The sequence below is a fragment of the Erithacus rubecula genome (genome assembly GCF_903797595.1).
Source record: "Erithacus rubecula genome assembly, chromosome: Z".
In the NCBI taxonomy this organism is placed as follows: domain Eukaryota; kingdom Metazoa; phylum Chordata; class Aves; order Passeriformes; family Muscicapidae; genus Erithacus; species Erithacus rubecula.
The window spans coordinates 7,660,294-7,678,942 of NC_136661.1; the positions used below are offsets into that span (position 1 = coordinate 7,660,294).

General features: G+C 44.1%; 2 protein-coding genes across 5 annotated transcripts in view; one reads left to right on the top strand and one right to left on the bottom strand.

Annotated features, from left to right (window-relative positions):
* Window positions 1–18,649, top strand: part of LOC306814396 (putative COBW domain-containing protein 7) — a gene marked incomplete at its 5' end in the record, with an annotated part of 373,307 nt that overhangs the window by 161,950 nt on the left and 192,708 nt on the right. The window lies entirely within an intron of this gene.
* Window positions 1–18,649, bottom strand: part of KANK1 (KN motif and ankyrin repeat domains 1) — a 120,831-nt gene that overhangs the window by 12,107 nt on the left and 90,075 nt on the right. For 3 of the 4 annotated variants that reach the window (XM_079330677.1, XM_079330678.1, XM_079330679.1), the window contains 4 exons: window positions 11,695–14,349; window positions 2,239–2,457; window positions 1,287–1,395; window positions 127–327 (listed from right to left, as the gene is read on the bottom strand). In XM_079330677.1, the coding sequence (XP_079186803.1) occupies window positions 127–327; window positions 1,287–1,395; window positions 2,239–2,457; window positions 11,695–14,349 (3,184 nt within the window). Of the gene's footprint in view, window positions 1–126; window positions 328–1,286; window positions 1,396–2,238; window positions 2,458–11,694; window positions 14,350–15,301; window positions 15,394–18,649 lie in introns of those variants that run through there. The other variant, XM_079330676.1, reaches the window with a different exon arrangement.

The window sequence follows — 18,649 nt, forward strand, 5'->3', positions numbered from 1 at the left end:
TGGGCAGCAGTCAGCCAGGGGTGGAGCTGATGCTTTCTCCACAAGCAAAGCCCACACAGCCTGCCCCATGACACGAGGCAGGGATGACCTCCTCAGAGGCACCTTCTGGAGAGGGTGGCAGCCTACCTCTCTCTGATTTCCACCTCCTCGGCCTCACACTCTGGGAGGGGGGTGTCCTTCTCTGCCCCCACCTCGGCAGTGCGGGGTGTGGGCTGCTTCTCCTCTGGGGGCTGGTTGCAGGGGTACTCGTGGCTCTCGCACTCCTCCTCCGAATCCGAGGAGGAGCTCTCCTCGGAGCTGGAGTCATCGCTGGATGTGGTCTCGTACCTGCAGGGAGAAGGATCAGGGCAGAGGTGCCTGCTCAGTGCCATTCAGCAGTGGTCAGTGCCTGCCGGCACCGCCGCAAGTGGAAAAATGTCCTGCAGAAGCTCTGTCCTCCTGCTTTACCTCAGAGACCTCTTCCACTCACTGAACTCAGCGACACTGGCAAACGACACTGTCAGAATTAGGTACAGTGTATAATGGAGGAACAACAGCCTCTTTTAAATGTAAGTCTTAACATTTTGTCAGACCTTGCCTTACTAGGCAGATATAAGAAGGGAAGCTAACAAACCTATGATAACTTTCCCTCACTATACGTAATACTACTTTTAGCAAACATGTAGGAAACTAGGTAAGTGAGGTATTTACGGTATATACTGCACCAAGCATTGATACTAAAGAAAAATTAATCTGAGGAAAGGGCTAGAAAAGCTATATAAAAAATGATTTGATTAAACCATTTTAAAGGTCTTTGCAACATTCTGCAAGGGCAAGTAGCATTTTAAAATATGACAATGTTCCCTACTGTATTCTGTATTTATAGGATGGTCTCTGTATATATTTAACACAAAACCTGAAAAATCATTTCTAGGGCAATGGCATCGCTTACTGTATTGTTTAATAGTATAATACTGGGCTTGTCAGATACCAAAGATATATACAAGTTTTCCTTACTAAAGCATGGCCTGAGAAATTTCCCTACAGCTGTCTGAGGTTGTTTCATTTTCCTGTGGTAAATCTGCCAGCAATCTAATATACAGGTATTTGAGACTAATGCCATATATGATTGCAAGCACAAGAGGATTAAGAGCAGCTCAGCTGTTCAATTCTTCCTTCTGATCCTTACACTCGGCAGTTGCACCCCAGCCTGAAGGACAGGCCACACTTATGCATGTGTTCCTGGGCTCTTTCTCTTCTTCCCACTGTGAAAAGTGCTGCAGATGTTTTGGAGACAGGTCTCTTACCCGCCATTAATGCCAACAAACTGCAGGTTCTTCTTGGTGTTGCTCAAATCCTTCTTCCCATCTCTTTTCTTCATTATAGATTTGAGTGTGCTCTCATTATTAGTACATACTGTTAGAAAGGGAGAGAAAGCACACATATCAGTATAAATCTATAGCCAGTTTTGAATGCAGCAGCATTATAGCTGATTTTTCAAAACAACTATTTTTCAACTGCTCTCTGTGGAATTTACCATCAGAAGCTGGGTTTTCTAATATACATACAGTCATGGTTTGAAATGCACACGGGAAACACAGAACAACAGCTTCAAAATCAGCTCTCTTAATTAAAAAGTTAAGTTAGTTAGTTAGTTAAGCCTAACTTTTCCAGCTTACAACAGCTGCTAATCTTCATGATGCTTTAGAAAACTTTAAGAAAAGACATGAGCTTTCTTGTTTTTCTTTGCTATTTGTGAGAAATTTTTAACACTGAAATAGGTTATTCTGTTAAAAAAATCCTAATTCTTTGTGTCAGTGAGCAGCAGCCCCTTGCCAAAATGAACACATTAGTACAGACAGCATATTTAACAAACTATTCAACAGGATAGGTAGGTTTAGTCAAGGATGGTCTTCTAGATTGAGTATTAATTGGAACAACTTTTAAACTCTATGCAAATCTCTATGCAAAGGACAGGTAAAACATGCATAAAAATTTAAGCATTTAAAAAAGTCATTATTAACCCCCTATCTTTCAGTAGATTTTTCTTAGGAAGACACTAAATGGCATTTCACTGATGCACTGCAATCTGCCACTTAAAACCTAACCACTGCCTGTAGACACACAGTGTCACACTGCAACTTTACCCTCAGCTGTATCTTTTCTTGCTTTTTGCATTTTTGAGAATATTGAAAACCTTCTTTAGCTGTATTTCATATTCAGACTCCACCAGCATGATGAATGTGAGCCAGTTATTACCATAGAGACCTGAGGCAAGCTGATCATCCGTCAGGTTAATTGGAGTGAGAGCTTTATCCTGAGAAGAAAAAGACTTCCTTCCCCGAGCAGCTTCCACCAGGGGAGCCTTCCTCTCCTCCTGAGTGGGCACAGCTTCCTGCTCCAATTTCAGCGTTCGCAAATTTGAAGTTAAGTGTGTGTTTGCAAGCTGGCCATGAGGGATGTACTCCAAAGTAGCACCTGCCAAAGAAGACAGTAAGCATCATGGAGGAGTCAAACAAAAATATCTCCATCAATATTTTTCTCCACAGGGGGAAAAAAAAAGCAAACTGGAAAAAAAGGGCAATGCTTGTCCTTTAAAATACTCTCTTCTGAGGACCTAATAGGAAAAAGACTATGATCGTTTTCAGAAAAAGCAAAAAATGGCCATGAGTTTTTCTTTTGATAAAGACATACAATACAAGGACAAGCTGTAAAGATTTTGGCTTTAGAATGCATGAAAGGAATGGTCCTTCTTTCTTCTTCTCTTTCAGTATGAGCAGTGACCTCAGCTCCTGCAACCCTAGTGAGGGTGGGCTCATGAGCTGCTCTTTGATGACATGCCTGAAGAGCACAGCACGTGCACAGGCTCTGAAGGTTTTATCTGCAAGAACAGTAACCTTTCCATTATACTTGTTTTTTAGATATGGCATTTTCCATGAAAGCAGAAAATTTTCAGGAATTTTTCCTTTTTTTCCAGTACTCAAGCTAATTCTGAAAGCCATGTCCTTTGCCCAGTTACTGAGACAACTGCAATGAACTCCCACACACTACATTTTTTCATTTCTTTCTTTTTGGTCAGGATTGTAGTGAGCTAGTAGTTGTATTTAAACTGAATTCCAAATGTTTGGGTTATACTTTTTTCCCCTCAGTGATTTGCTGGCGTTCACTCACTTTTTCACTCACTTTTTCCCGTTGTGTATTCAAAAGGCAGTGCTAATTACGCACAGACTTCTACAGATTCCCCCGGAGTTACTCCAGCTGTGCTATTACAACTTCTCCACAAATCTGCACAAATGCTTTTGTCTGTGGAACACAGAGCATTTTTTGACACACATATCCCTCCCTAAGTGGTCTTGTTAGCATTCAAGGAAAAAAAAAAGCTTAAGTTGCTTTAAACTTGCTTCAAACATTATCACTTTTTTTTTTCCCCAGTTTCTTGCTTCATGATGTGTGCCTCCATATTATTTTTTGCCTTTGCATTTATCAAGAATTATGGTACAGCCTTCTCATTCAAATATGAGTGGCACTGCACAGGCTGCTAATATTCTGTAGTAAGGTAAATTCCAAACATTAATTTTTAGACACATAGCTACATCTGTGTATAGCAAGCTGTTCTTGTTAGACTGCCTTTTCCCCTTGTTACTTCACCTCAGTAAATTTTTCCTACAATAGGACATAACTAAGCTGATTTTTCCAAACACTGTCACTTCCCACCAGCTTCCTCCTTTTCGCTCCTATTCCCCGTCAAGTCTCTGAGTTTCCCGGTCTCACTCTGCACGTGTTTTCCAAAGCACCCTTCTCCAGCAGTGAGGCCCACAGCCCAGTTCCACCATGGCTTACAGCTTCTCCAACATACAGGCAAGCCTGAGTGCAGGAAAGGCATGCAGCAGGGTATCGACAGTCATGTCACTACAAGCACAGCACAAAGATATTTTCTTAACAGTGAAATGTGGGGCGTGGGTATGTGTGTGTGTGTGTAAGAAGGTGGCAGCTTCCCAGGGCCCCCTGAGTAGGAGCAACCCTTCTGGAGACAAGCCTGAGCACCTGGACACCCATGAAAAGCAAGAGGGAATCCTGCCCTTGGTCCCTCACCAGTCCCCACTTTGCTGCACTGACTGGCTTTGGTCAGGTCTCTTTCCAACAGCAAGCATCATCCCTCATCCAACAGAGAAGAGGGCTGCCAAGGTGATAAAACACCAAGCCAAAACCAATGCTTTTTTAAACTCCCTTAGCTGAAAAACAAGGAACTGTCTCTCTGCTTGCTTGGAACTCTGACAGGTACAATTAAACAGTATGAAGCACAGTAATCACTTCCAGCTGCAGCTGGTGGTGGCTGCCTGGGCTGGTTTTACCAGGTCACCTCTTCTGCACCAGACTGGCCTCTGAGGACATGGGAAGAAGTAAAGGAACCTGCTCTGAAGCATCCAGGGATATGCAAAGATTCCAAAGATGCCCTGGTTTGCTTTCAGCAGAACTGTCTGCATCCTCTGCCAGCTATCACAATTCCCCTTTAAAAGCAGCTGTGACAATCATGGTGTGTCTGGAGGCACAGGTGGGCTTGTGCATGCCAGAGCTGAGAGCAGGACTCTGGCAGGGCAAAGTGGGGCTCCAGCCTGAGGTGACCACCAGCACCTGGTCATTCCCCCAAAGCCTGAGCCTGAATTTCTCCAGGTGTCTCCCTCCTGCCCTGGGACAGGCAGGGAGGGAGCTGCAGGGCAGCACAGACAGAAAGGAGGACAGTAGTAGACGTCTGTCCCCTGACTCGCAGCCTCTCCCGAACCTGCCACCAATGCAATATGATTTCAGTGAGTTCCCTCATCTGGTACATGCACCATTGGCTGAGAAGCAGCACACTGAATTCAGGATCTAGGCATGATGTCCATGCCTTCCAATGAAGAAGAAAAGGGTTCTGCTCAGCTGGCCCCTGGCACCTGACAAAAGAGGATGACATCAAGACTTGAGGGCAAGGAGACAATAAATGTGCATTAGGCAAACCGGTCAGTGCACTCATTCTCCCTGCAAAACTCTTAGATGTCTACATTTATTGCATGCACAGTACCCAGCTATGAGGGAAAGAGAGCGTTGGATTCAACTTAGTATTAATGCTGCAAGCCACTAAATATCATTTAATATCAGCTCCCAGGCCTTCCCCTTTTCAGGACAGCAAACATAAACCTGGAGAGCATCGAGTCCAATCATGAGAAAAACAGACCATGATTTATTGCATTAACCTACTGCTGTGCAAAACAAAAAGCCAAATGAACTGAATTCCTTCTTCCTCCAACAGAATTGCAGGGCCACTCTTAGGGCTGGGGGTAGCACACATCCCTCCAGTGTGGGAATGAAACCCTGGCTGAAGATCATCACCAGTTTACACAGATCTGAACATCAACTCTCTCTCACTTCACAGAGATCTCAAGTATGCTTGAGCAGAATCCTTCTCCTGGTCATGGTGCAGCACTGACAGCAAATCTGCAAACAGGTCAATACTTAGTCAGGCACTGCCTCCAGACAGAGCCCCTCAGGCAGACTTGCCCCGATGATATTCCTTAGCTTGCTGTTCCAGGCAAATACTGCAAATTTGACCTAAGTTTCTAAGTACTGAGATAGAATAGCAAACTACAGCAGGGAGCTGTCAAGAACTTCTAATGTATTTTGCAACATAGTAGAGGATTTTGGAAAAGTTCAGGAGTAGTTTAGAGGCAGAAGCATGACAAAAAAAAACCAACCAAACAAACCAAAACCCACTTTCTAACTTCAACTGTACATAAATACTTATGTAGAAAGCTGCTCTCATCAGTTTCAGAGAGAAACATGTGATTGAAGCATCTACAGGGGTTTAGGTCCAGTGGTCTGAAGGATCAAGAGCATCTATTTTTTATTTTTCAGAAGGAATCTCCTCTCATAAATCACTTGTGCTTCTTTTGAAAATCTCACCAATTTAAACCAAGGTGACAGCAAAGCTGCTACAAAGAAGCAACAGATTACCCATGCAATTTCTGGCACTATCTAGTGCTATCTATCTACTGTTATTAGGATACAATTTTCCTTCCTAACTGCAGACCTTCCCTCACATTTATGACAGCACAAGTAGTCCTGCTGTTAGCTGGCTCAGGGAACTCAACAGATTTTTCTGAATTTGTGATGAACTCATGGGAACGGAAGTCTAGCCTTCACCTGCTTTTAAAAATTTCCACTTAGTTCGATGGAAGCAAACCTAAGTATTACCATAAAAACAATTTAGCTTGACAATAATTTTATCCCACTGGAAATCAAGAGAAGTGCCAACAAGACTGGGGGATTAAATAGCATCAGGATGAGAACCCAGCTCTCTGGCTGGAACATCATAGTCTTCTAGCTTAAAAAAGCACTTACTATGTGGTAGCTGCACAAAGATATTATTTTTAGCCTTTTGGTCAGTGCAAGCATTTATCTGCACAATATGTTTATAATGGTCAGTGATACAAGCTGCACATGCCCCACTAAAGACAGTGCACAAATACTGTCTGGAGCATATATAGCAAGGAAATACTTCTCTTTCACACTGCAAGTTTTCTTCACAGTAACAAGAAGCTCATTGCAAAATTATTTTAACTCAAGTACTCTCCTCCAGTGCTTTTAAATCTTCATGCTCAAAAAGCTTTTTTAAAATATAAATTATTTTAATCCACTTTCAGTTTGGTCAACTTATTAGAACTGCTGAAGAAAAAACCCATTTTACTAAGGCACATAAAAAGGCAGTAATGAGCAAACATGTCACGTTTAAACATTTACAATGATTGATAGTAACCCATCCAACTGATGAATGCATATCTTCACAAGACTAGAGAACAGTTTTATCATAAAAGCCATTTTTTGAGCTATCCCAGGTTAAAAATCAGTGAACTTCAAATTTCAAAACAAAAAATTTTCACGCATGAGGTTTTTATACAATAAACTGACAGAAGGAGATTCTCTTGGGGCCCAGACATGGGCAGATGTTGAACTACCATTCAGCTCCAGGGAAAACACTCCTAATAGGATGAAGGCTCTAGTAAGAGGACTGCAAGAACAATCTCATTTTTACTCTCACTTTAACAGTTATCTCTGTGCTGAGAAGCAGCTTTCAATTTCCAAATTAGATTGTAAATCCAGTTTGTTGAAACTGGAAGTTGAAACCAATTATTTTCATTAAACGTGACTGACCACAAAAGATCACACATCTTGAAGCAGCTAATAATTTTATTTATGAAATTCTCTCTTTTCCAAGATGACAATGCATGAAGCTTGGTGAAAGACATCCTTCATCTCCCCAAGGAATCAAAGCATCTCATGATGCTGGGCACAGTAGAAAAGTCAGCTTGGAGTACTTCTTTCATGTGGATTTGATTCTATCAGCTGATGTTTATTGTAGCTGAAATATGACAACTCTTCATTGGAAAAACGGGAATCTTTTGTTATTAAATATTCATAGCTGTGCCTGTTACCATAGGAGCTGAACTCCAAACAAAGCTCAGTGCCTGAACATTATATCCCTGTGCCACACCATAGGGAGAGAACTGGGGCTCTATTGAACAGACAATTTAGCAGGCTACAGACTGCCACTCTCTAAGCAGCAATAAATTTGAATGGAAAAATAATCCATACTCTGGCAAATGATGTTTTTTGCTAACTGAAGCAGAAGCCAGGAGATAGAGCAGCTTTTAGATTCAAACACTACATGTAGTGCTACCACTGAACCAAAACAGCAAATATTATAATGCCAATAATGACAACAGTAACAAGCTTGTGTTAACATATGACCAGAGAAGGTACATCAAACCTCTTTGAAGAGGCTTATGGAGGCTGGTACCAGTTTTGAACAGCACTCCCATTTGAGCTTCCCAAGTTGTCACAACTATCAGAAACCACCTGCCACATGAAACATGCAGAGGAGGCACTGTGTTCTCTGAGACACAGCCAGACACATGCAAACAAACAGTACTCATGTAGCACTTAGGGGGACCATCTGCATGGCTCTTCTGCATCAGGCACTACCTTCCAGGGAACGTCTAACACGCCACACAGTCAGTCACCTTCTTCCCAGCAGACTGATGGATGGGTCCTGTTTGTTACACAAGCAGGAACATCAAGAAATGTAATCTGGGGATTAAAGCATGCATCTGTGGCCGCTGGAGCTGAGGACCTCCTTCACAGCCACTGGGATTTGTAGCAACCCACAGCTTTACAGGATCACCCCCATTCCTGTGCCCCATCAGCACGAGCTTCTGAGCCTCAAGCAAGCCCTGAATCTTAACTGCAATAGCACAGTCCATACTGCCAGGAAAGAAGTTACTAACCCATCAAACTACACAGCCTTAGAGGGAAAGGTCAAACACAAGAGTTGCAAAGAAAAACAGCTTTCTCCAATTTCCTGCATTACAACTGACAACACAGAAGAAGACAACTGTGTTTACAGTACCTCATCAGTCCTACACCCCAATTTTGGAGAACCAGGGGCTTCTCACATCACCATCATGATTCTGGTCTTCCCATTGTTCCTCAGCCCACTTCCCCAGCTCTGGTTAAAATGCAGAAGTTCAAATCCTTGGAAGATTTTCCACCAGATGGCACATCAAGATTTCCTTACTCTCTAGACTTTCTGACACCACATGCTTCCCATTTTATTCCGCTCCCTAAAGTTTTAACACAAGAAGCTGCCTCCTTCCTCATTATGACTAAGTAGTGCAATGCTTCCACTGGGACACTCAATCAGGATTGTTCTAAATGTGACAATAAAACTGATATCTGAAGATCACTGAGGCAAAACAGCAATGCATGTTTCATGTCAAATATGCTCAGGTAATTTCTCAGGGTAATGGCAGATCAGTTCTTTTTAAATACCATCCTTGAAAACTCCCTGCTAGTGAAAGACGGCTACCATGGGAAAAGACTTGTGAAAAGCCCATGTAATTAGAACCCATACAAGTGACATTAGGGTTCTGACTGGTATCTTGCAAAATATATTATGCATTCATTCAAATATAGCATCCTGAAAATTCTTTTAAAACCTAGTGCAACTAACAGAGGAGATGAATACACTCGCCTCCCTTTCGGCTTCCTATATGCTGTCTGGTCTAAGAACATGGATCAGTTAGCATCTAGGTCTGTGACCCACATCCATATGGATAAGCTGGACACACAGGCTGCCAAGGCCACCTAACATGACTCTGCAGAGTGGACATGTGCTCGTCTGGCCAGCAGGTTTGAATTCCCTAGGGTCACTAGGGCTGCTGAAACACAGCACCCATGTAAATGTTAACGGGAGTTGCCACTGGAGTTACAGAAGGGAAGGTAGTTATTTAGCAAGAAGTGAAATACCAATTACCAATTGACTTGGCTCACAGATCATCTCAGCGATTTAAGGTGTCTAGAGACCAAAAAATGGCAGCCAGTGTGGCAAAGAGGTACCCAAATCATAGGCCTCAAAGTGAGCTCAGGTATTTTTGCCCTAAAAGAAACTAAGACATAACTCCTAAGGATGCTCTTTGAATAAAGCACTAAAGATGATGCTACTGATGTTAATTGGAAACTGACATTTCAGCTTGTTTTTCTAAAAAAAATAAGGCTTGTACAGTCACGCTTCTCTCAATAGCTTCAACTAGAGTGCTCATTTGAACTGAACTGGAATAGAGATTCAATGCTCTGAAGGCTTTTTGTGTTGATACAAGCTTTACAGAAATCAGTCTGAGGTGCCAGGCCTGGAGAAAAGGGCATTGCCAGAGTTCACACACAGAACACCTGAAAAGCTACACCCAAGAACTAAATGTGAGGAAAAAGACTTAAGAGCTCCTTATCATGAAATACTGATGCAGGGAAAATGAAAGGCTTTATTAGCTCCAGTGATTACAGAATTATTCAAGTTAGTGCTTGTATTCAGCAAAAAATTCTTCTACAGAAATATGTAGCACATGATCTGTAAAACCAAAAAAAGGGGCAGCAGGACCAGCAGATAAATGTATTAAAGGCATTATTTTCAAAATTAGTAGAAAGAGATAAGAGATAAGCTCAAGACTTCTTTTCCACTCCAATTTTCCATGGGTCTAAACTGTTATAGACCATAGCTTAATTTATGTATACAGTCCAGACATCCCTCACCAGGGACTAAAAATAAAGAAATTTTACACTCATCATCCACAGCTAAAGATAATGGCATTACAAGTTAAAATAAAATTATTCCAGAATAATTTTATCAGGAATGTGAAATTTGAATCCAAGTATGAACATTTTTAGTAAATATGATCTGTTGCTCCACCTGTGTCTAAATGTTTTCAACCCTCTTGACTACACATTTGATACTGTACAGTAAAAGCTGGAAAAGGAATTAGGGATTTACAGCTAGTGATGACCTTGGTTCACTGTTTTTACAGACACTTTTGGTGTCTGCTAGATACCATTATTATTATCATTATTATCATTATTATCATTATTATCATCATCATCACTACTTGTAAGAAGACTGGACTATAAAGTGCATACCAGAAAGATAATAGTATTACTTATGTAGTATCATATTGCATGTATGCAGACAGAATATCCTATGTTTTCCTTACTGCTACATAAATGTTGCTTATTCCTTCACTATGGAAACATAAACCTTTTGTCTCAGCTCATTAAACTGATGATTCTATTTAGCACATCAACATGGAAAAAATTAGATTTATCCAGCCGCATTTTAACAAAAATATGTAAATTTTAAGACAGTATGCAAGCTGCAAGAGCTTTCATAAAGCTATTTGTAGTAACCAATAGAATTATGCTGACATTAAATAGTACATACTCAGGTTTTTTTTTTCCAATTCAGCATCTACAAGACAGATGCATTTGCACCAGTTTTTCCCACCTCCTTAACCTCTTGTTTCAGTCACTGTATGGCAGGAGCAAGAAGAAAGTATCTAACAACCACCACCAGGCATTACATACTGATTTCCAGGAAGCCACTTCATGAACTTAATAGTAATGTGGTTGGATTCACCAATAAGATATTAGAAAAGAAAGGGCTAAGTTTTAAACTAGACTATCAGACACATAAAAAAATAAAATTAAAAAGTTATCAACCCCAGGGAATAAAGAAATCCCTCAAACTAATTGTTTACATTTTAAAATTAATAAAGGCAAAGAGTGTTTAAATGGCAATTCTTGCCTTTCCTGAGCATCACCAAAACCTCCAGCAGTAATTGTGTCTTTCAAACACAAGCTTTTAACTAGGGATTACAACAGTTACTGGAACAGAGAAAGCCCAAGATGTGGTTTCTGTGAAGTGCTCTGGAGTTGCCTATTAAAAAGCAATCAGCCCTGCTGGAATGGGGAAAGCACCCCACAGCTCTCTGTCTGAGCAGCACAAGGAACAAAGGCAATGTGGCCTTGGAAGAAACACTACAAGATCCAGGCAAACGTCTGCACAGTGGTTAAACCTTCCAAAATTTCAGACATCTCTCTTGCATGATCAGAGCCATGGCACCATCATCTCCACGACCTTCAGAGCCTGCTTGGGTGGGACATAAAACCACCTCTGGTTTTCTGGCTACCAGCAATGGGTTGGATGGAATAACCAGTGGGCACATTCAACAGCAATGCTATGCTCTCTGCTTCCTTGGGGAGGGCTACACAGTGGCTTTCAGACTAACAGAGAGCCCAGCAGGCAACTGACCTGCAGCCCTGGTAAAGGGCTGAACAAGGCACCAGATGTGGGCTTACCTGATGGGGTGCTTCTCTCCACGCACTGCTTCTGGAGGTCCAGGCTTCGCAGCTCCTCTGTACTGGCGTATTTCATGACAGAGTTGATGGAGGTGAGGGTGCTGATGAGTTGTGAATTGAGAGATCCAATCTGGGAGTGGGGCTCCCCAAAGGCTTCTGCCAATTCACTGTAATTTTCAGCAAGCAGCATCTGCTGTTCCTGCAGCAGCTTCTGCACACGTTCAATGTAGTGATCCAAGCCTGTCCTCAGCTCAGATGGAGACAGAGGGCTCTCCAACTGACCACTGACTGGGGTGCACACAGACTCTGCCCCAACACCTATGCTCCTGGTGCCAGTCGGGACGACCGGCAGCGGAGGGGGTCCACAGGCAATGCTCCTCATTTTCAGACCAACCAGGTAGTTCTCATGGACACTTATCTGTCCAATGCCACAGTCTTTGGTTTTTATTGCGGAAGGCTTTTCAGAGCCAGGGTGGCTAGAGAGTACGGTGCCCACTCCAACCGAGCGCATCTTAGCAGCCGCGTGCACATCCTTCACGCGGCCATCCCCCACCGCCACGCTCCGCAGCTCCACCCCGTCCGTGCTGGTCTGCTTGTCACAGCAGCTCACAGCCGTGTTAGTCCCGCACTCTGACAGGCAGGCCGCCTCTGTGCTGGTGCACTGGCTCACCATCTCCAGAGCAGTGCTGGTTTGCTGGCTAGCTGTGGAAGGCACGGCCATCACCGTCGCCTCTGCCCTGGGAACAGCCTCTGTGGCTGTTTCACGGGACACGCGTTCCTTGGGCACACAAACCACCACATCCACAGAGCAGTCCCCGCAGCCCACAGACCTCACAGCTCCCACCTCAGCCTGTGCCACCTGGCAGGGGCTCGGCACCTCTGACGGCTCCTCTGTGTTGACGCCTGTCTCACAGACGCTCGTCTCTGTGCCCACTGACTTATCATGCAGCTCCATGGACCTCCCTGTGCCCTGATCTTGCACCTCGGCCCTCTCCCTCACCAGCCACCGGTTCATCAGGAGCTCGGGGCCCGCAGCAGTGCTCCGCATGGCAGGTCTGCATGAGGTGCCAATGCTGGTTGTCTGCAGATGGTTTCCCACTGACGAATCAGCAACGTCCACGTGGTCTCCCACCATTTGGTCTCTCGTTTGTATGACAGCCTCTACCATCCTACTGACAACATGGGGCTGAGCCATCATGGCTTTATCCACCTTTTTTCTAGACCCAGCTGCCTGCAACTCCTGTTTTAATTTGGTCATTTCCCTGTCATGGGTGGTTTCCTTTAACTGAACCTCTAGTCTGTAAATCTTCTCCTTAAGGGCTTCAATGGTCTGCTGCTGAAGCTCTATCTCTTTCTCAACCTCTGTAGACAATCCAAGCATGGCCTCTGTCACCCCAACTCCACACTCCCTCATTTCTTTCTCTGTTCCCACAGCTACTTCTTTGTGCTGCCTTGCAGATCTGTTGTATATAACGACATCATTCATGTTCTCATCAGCACCCACAGCAACAGATCGGGCTTCTTTTGTCAGGCTTTCTCTGTTCACCCGAAGGTTTGCTGGACTTTCATAATTACTATCTTGGATTTTTTTCTCCAAGGCTTGCATCTCAGCAGTCAGCTGCCTGAACTCCTCTATCCTCTGAGAGCTCTGCTCCACACTCTCCATCTCTTCCTCACAGTCTATATACAGTTCTCCACCTCTTCTTACCTGAGACATGTGTTCCCACTGCTCTGCATTTCCTGCACTATAGGATCTCTTTCTGAAACCGTATGTGTCATTTTGAGTGGCTTTCCTGTGGTTTTTGAGTTCAGCCATCATGTGCCTCTTCTCCTCCTGCAACACTGAAATTTTGACCTGCAGCACAGGAATAGTCTTAACTTGCTCCTCGAGCTCCTTGAGACGCTTGAGGGCAACTGCCATTTGCTCCCTGATGTGCTGCAGATGCACCGGGCTCACATTGGTGACCGGTGTGGATATTCCCGAGCTCATGGGGCTGTGACGAATGGAACTGCCCAACGAGGAGCTGAAACAGGCACCATAGTCGCCGTTCCCCTGATACCCATTCTGCAGGTGCTGAGATACATGACTGTACCCACTGGATCCCACGAAAGAGGGGAGGGAGCTTGTGGAACCCATGCCTCCAAAGCTGGAGAGCCGAGGCCTGCGGACATCTCCAGGTGTGACCTGCATCATCCTCTCCTGCTCCAGTCGCCTCCGTGTTTCCATGAGGGTTTTTGTTACAAGGAGGTTGTGCCGAGGAGGCTGGGGGGAGGGAGGAGGAAGCTGTTTAATCTCTGGAACAGTTAAGTAGGTAGGAGATGCTTCAAAGGAAACTGAAGGTTTTGCAGGGACAGACAAGGTTACTTGATTCCTTGTTGCCAAAGACTGCTTGTTCTCATCACTGTTTGATGAAGAGAGAGACTCAGTGGAGGTCCAGCCACTGCACTGGCCACCAGAGTTCTTGGTACCCACTGAGGCTGGTACAGCTTTCCTCCTCTTTCGTATATTTAGTTTCTTAATGGTATTCCCCTTTTGTATATCATCCACGTACTTCAGAAAATCCAAGTCTAGCTGGTATCCATAAGGTGTTTCCACAAAATAGGGATCTTTCCGTTCTTTTTCATCTTCTCCATTTATAGTCACTTCCTCTTTTTCTGGAAAAGAAGAAACAAAATCATCATTCAGTAAACTACATACTCACACAAGCGTAGAAAGACGGTGCTCACTGCACGCTGGAGGCAGAAACTGCTGCTGCAGCTCAGCGAACAGACCGACTTTCCGCTGACTGACCCTTAACACTAAATCCTGATTAACTTTTTAAAAGTTAATCAGTGCGTTTTCAAACACTGAGAAGTGCATACCCACATAAACGTGAACACATGCATACACACAGCTAGCGTCTGTTAATGAAGGGGCATGGTCAGTAGCTCAAAGCTGTCCTTGCTCAAATCCTTCCAGTCTTCCCATGCTTCACCAAGCTTTAGCACACGCTATGCTATCATGGAAAGAGCACAGGATCAAAACGTACCACACCAATCCTCAGCAGACCAACTTCTCTAGGAGGTGCATTCAAGCAGCCGATGGGAACTCTGACCCCGCTCGTTATACAACTGATGCCATTAGACTTTACACAGCTCTGCAGCGCTGTTTCGTGGCTCTGGGAAGTGCTGCTGCCAACAACTTGCACCTCAGCTCGTATTGCTTCCACCAGCACCTCTGCCTCTTTCATTTTAAACTCTGTGAAGCTCCCACCACCACGACAGGCAGCAAGACTCTCTTCCAGCAGGGTGCTGAACCCCACTGCTCAGGGACAAGCGTCATAAAAGAGGCGCAACCACCCGCCCTCCAGACACAGGACTCACCTGTTCCTGAAGCAACATTAATAAAAAAGTTCCATACATCTGCTGGGTTTTCTCAGGCTATGTATTTATATGTAGCACTGCCATACAACATGCTCCCCCTCCCCTCAAACTTGGCAGGAATAAAAATACAAATAAAGCAAAAAACCCAAAAAAAAAAAAAAAAAACAACAACAAAAAAACAACGGAAAAACAACTATTGCAAGTTATGCGCTGGAGGAATAATAAAAGCCGGCTTTCCGGTTACCTGACTTAGCCACATGTCTCTGCCCCCACACTGCAGATTTTCCAGGCACGAAGGGCTGTCCCAGGTTCATGTGTCACCGGCGGAGCCCTGCCTCCGTGCGGCTCCGGCTCGGCCCCATAAGGAAGCGGCGCCCGCCCGCTCCGCCCGCCGCCTGCCCGCGCCGAGCGCTGCGAGCGCCGCTCCCGAACGCAGCGCCAGCCCCCGCGAACCAGGAGGCAGGGCGCACAGAGCAGGGAGAAAAAGAGCCTCTCGACTTACTGCAACTACAGGAAGTGACTTAATGTTGTACTGAAAAGGTTTTCGGGGGGGTGGGGTGGGGGGAGGCTCCTGTTTTTCCAGTCTCCTTGGCATACTTAAGGAAAGCTTTGGCTAGAAACAGTGTAACTGCTTTCATGGCGATCTGTGTTGCTTTGGGCTATGGCAGGACATCCGAGCTATAGCCGGGAGGAGGACGCTGCTCAGAAGAACCTGCCATGCCCAGTTTGGGAAAAGAATAGGATGGAGGCACAGACACGCACATAGCAGAGCCACGGCAGCGGGCTCGGCCAGGTCACCTTAGTCCCTCGGTTCTGCAGTGTCGACAGACACAAACAACCCTCCCAGACCACATGTTTCTGCTGAAAGACTGGAGTGTCAGTGTGGTGTGGTATTTACTTACAGATACACTCAAAATAGCCGTCTAAATACCACTGGAAGCAAAAATACACGCATACAAAAACACTTCAGACACATGAGGACACACAGCTCAGTTCTGTCCAGTAGGACTGCCTCAGTGTCAGGCAGGGGAAAAATCTCCAGGAATCCCACTGCCACGGAGAGTATGAGAGCATATTCTCTAAATGACTTCTCTTCCTCCCTGAAGTCATTACTCTGTTCCCAGATTCTCATGCTGGCTCCATTACATGCAGACAAACACCTCTCTCCTTTCCACACCCCACAGCTCCACACCCTAGGTTGGTTCTGCTGTACCCTAGGTTTGTGCCCACTCTCTCCTTATCTTTCATTTTCTGTACCCTTCTGGACTCTTTTTGCCTTCTTCTCATACTTTGGATTTCTCAACCATTTTCTCTACTTATATCCATTTGCTTGCACCACCAATTCTAGACCAAAATCTGGTTATACTCTCACCCCTCATCTCAGGTTTGGTTGTAGTCATTTTACCCAGCCCATGAGAATCCAAATTCCATCAGTTTTACGTGTTGTCCCATTTCCCCCAGTTTCTTTCCTTTGCTTGTCTTGGTCCTTGACTTCCTAGCCAGTAACATCTCTGATTTTCCCATCACTACACCAGTGAAGTCAAGCAGTTTCTCTAAACTGTCCTTGGGCACAATACATAAGTGTTGGATGGGGGAGGGCAGAACAGGCCCTTCCTCTTTGAAGGGCCTAGGACTTAAGAATTAATGCATCCTTGGAAAAATATCCTTAAAACCTCTAAAAGACAAAATCTCATGTCCAGTCATGGGAGTCAAACTAGGATCTCTTAAGTTTTTGTTCTTCACAGAATTAAGATTGCTCAACAGAAACCCATAAAAAATAAATAGTAATAAAGAAACAACCACACTGACACTAAATCCCTCACTAAACTTCTCCACAAGATGTGCAGACAGCTCCGTTTCTTGACAGTGGATTCTGTCTGGTCCTCAGCTTAAACTGGCAGCACTGCCAGGATGAAGTTTATATGTGGGAAAAGCACAAGAGTGCTGAGTGTCTATTGCTTCTCCTTAACACAGTGAGCATTCCACCAATGTGATCCCTGATTGCCAGCTGATCGCTGGAGACACCTCTTGATTCCTTAAGACAAAAGAGGATCAGGCCTGCAATCCATGACCACAGCACAACACTGATGCAGCGTGCAGGAGCTGTGCCAAGCCTTTGTGAATTCTGTTGTTTCAGAGAAAGGGCCAAAGTGGGTGTGCCTGTTAAATATGAAACAAAGCAAAATAGATGGCTGTTTTGAAGCAATAAAAATGGGGGGTTTTTTGGTTCTTAAAGGGGAAAAAAAATCTAATAAAAATGAAATTAATAGACACCTGGTAAGGGTGCAGCCCTTTTCAGCTCTGAGGTCGTGGATGAACCATGGATACATTAACTTCCTTGCTGTGGTGGGTGAGTACCAAATGCAACTTCAGCAGGTATCCCAGATTAACCTCTGAGGAAGGAGTGTCCCTTCATGCCCAAAGACCTCAAGTGAGCCAAAGATTCCTGTGCCCACACACAGAGAAGTATTGCAGCAAATACCACACCGTGCAAACACTCTTGTTGGGCTCTTTTTCTCATTCTTGACCAGTTGAGCATGGACACTGCTGAAGTTAGTACTGTTCCCTAGCCTCTGCAGTACATCAGGCAAATATTAATCACGTGCAAATGCACAGACACATACACTTTTGTCTGTAGAAATGCTGTAGACACGCTTCTTTTCATAGAAGAGGAAGGTTGAAAAGACTTCTAAAATCATCAAGTCCAGATGCAATGAGACACAAACACATCATGTTTTAAAGCCAGTACCAGTGAAGCAGAACACTCTGTGAAGCATAGAGACCTCGTTGTGGTACTGTCATTATTAATGCATTTCTCCAGGAGTACACAAAGACTTCATTTCCCTCTCCCTGCTACAGGATAACCATGGCCAGGACACAAGTAGCATTTAAAAAATGTACTCCTCAGTTCTCACTTTCTGTACTGCTGGGACTGGCTCTGTCCAAACATTCCAGTCTTGCCAATTTCTATTAAATTATATCCCATCCAATGCACTACACAAGAACATCAGTATGTTAAAATATTGAGTCAGCTCTACCTGAGTCCACACTAATCATGAAAGCTTTCAGACCAGGAGAACTGGAAAAGGAATAGAATATTTATTTTCTGTTCTACAAGACTTCTCAGGAAGACAAAAGCAAGGGAAACGTAGGCACACATTGAGTTTTGGTTCTGCAAGCTAGGAAACCTTTATTGTACAGCTGCGTTGGAGGGTCCAAGAAGAGCAAAGAGAAGCAACTGAAGGCATATTTCCAGCACTGAAAGTCTGAGGTGCCTTTAAAGATACAGATATCACATGCTAAGCCTGCTCTCCCCATCTGGTTATGATATCTACTCTAAAACATTTTTATCATGGATCTGACTGCTCTTAAAATGGTATTTTTCATTGAAATATTGTTATGAATAACAGTCTCCTTCCAGAGCTGTGGCATAATTCATACAGAATGTAGCAAAGAAAAAAATACAGAGGCAATAGTTGGCATAAATGGAGTCAAATCAGTATTTTTATATGTTCAACTTCATTTTGAAAGTTTATCTGGGGTGGGAAAAGGAATTAAAAAAAAAGAAAAGGTTATTTGACCAAAAACTTTT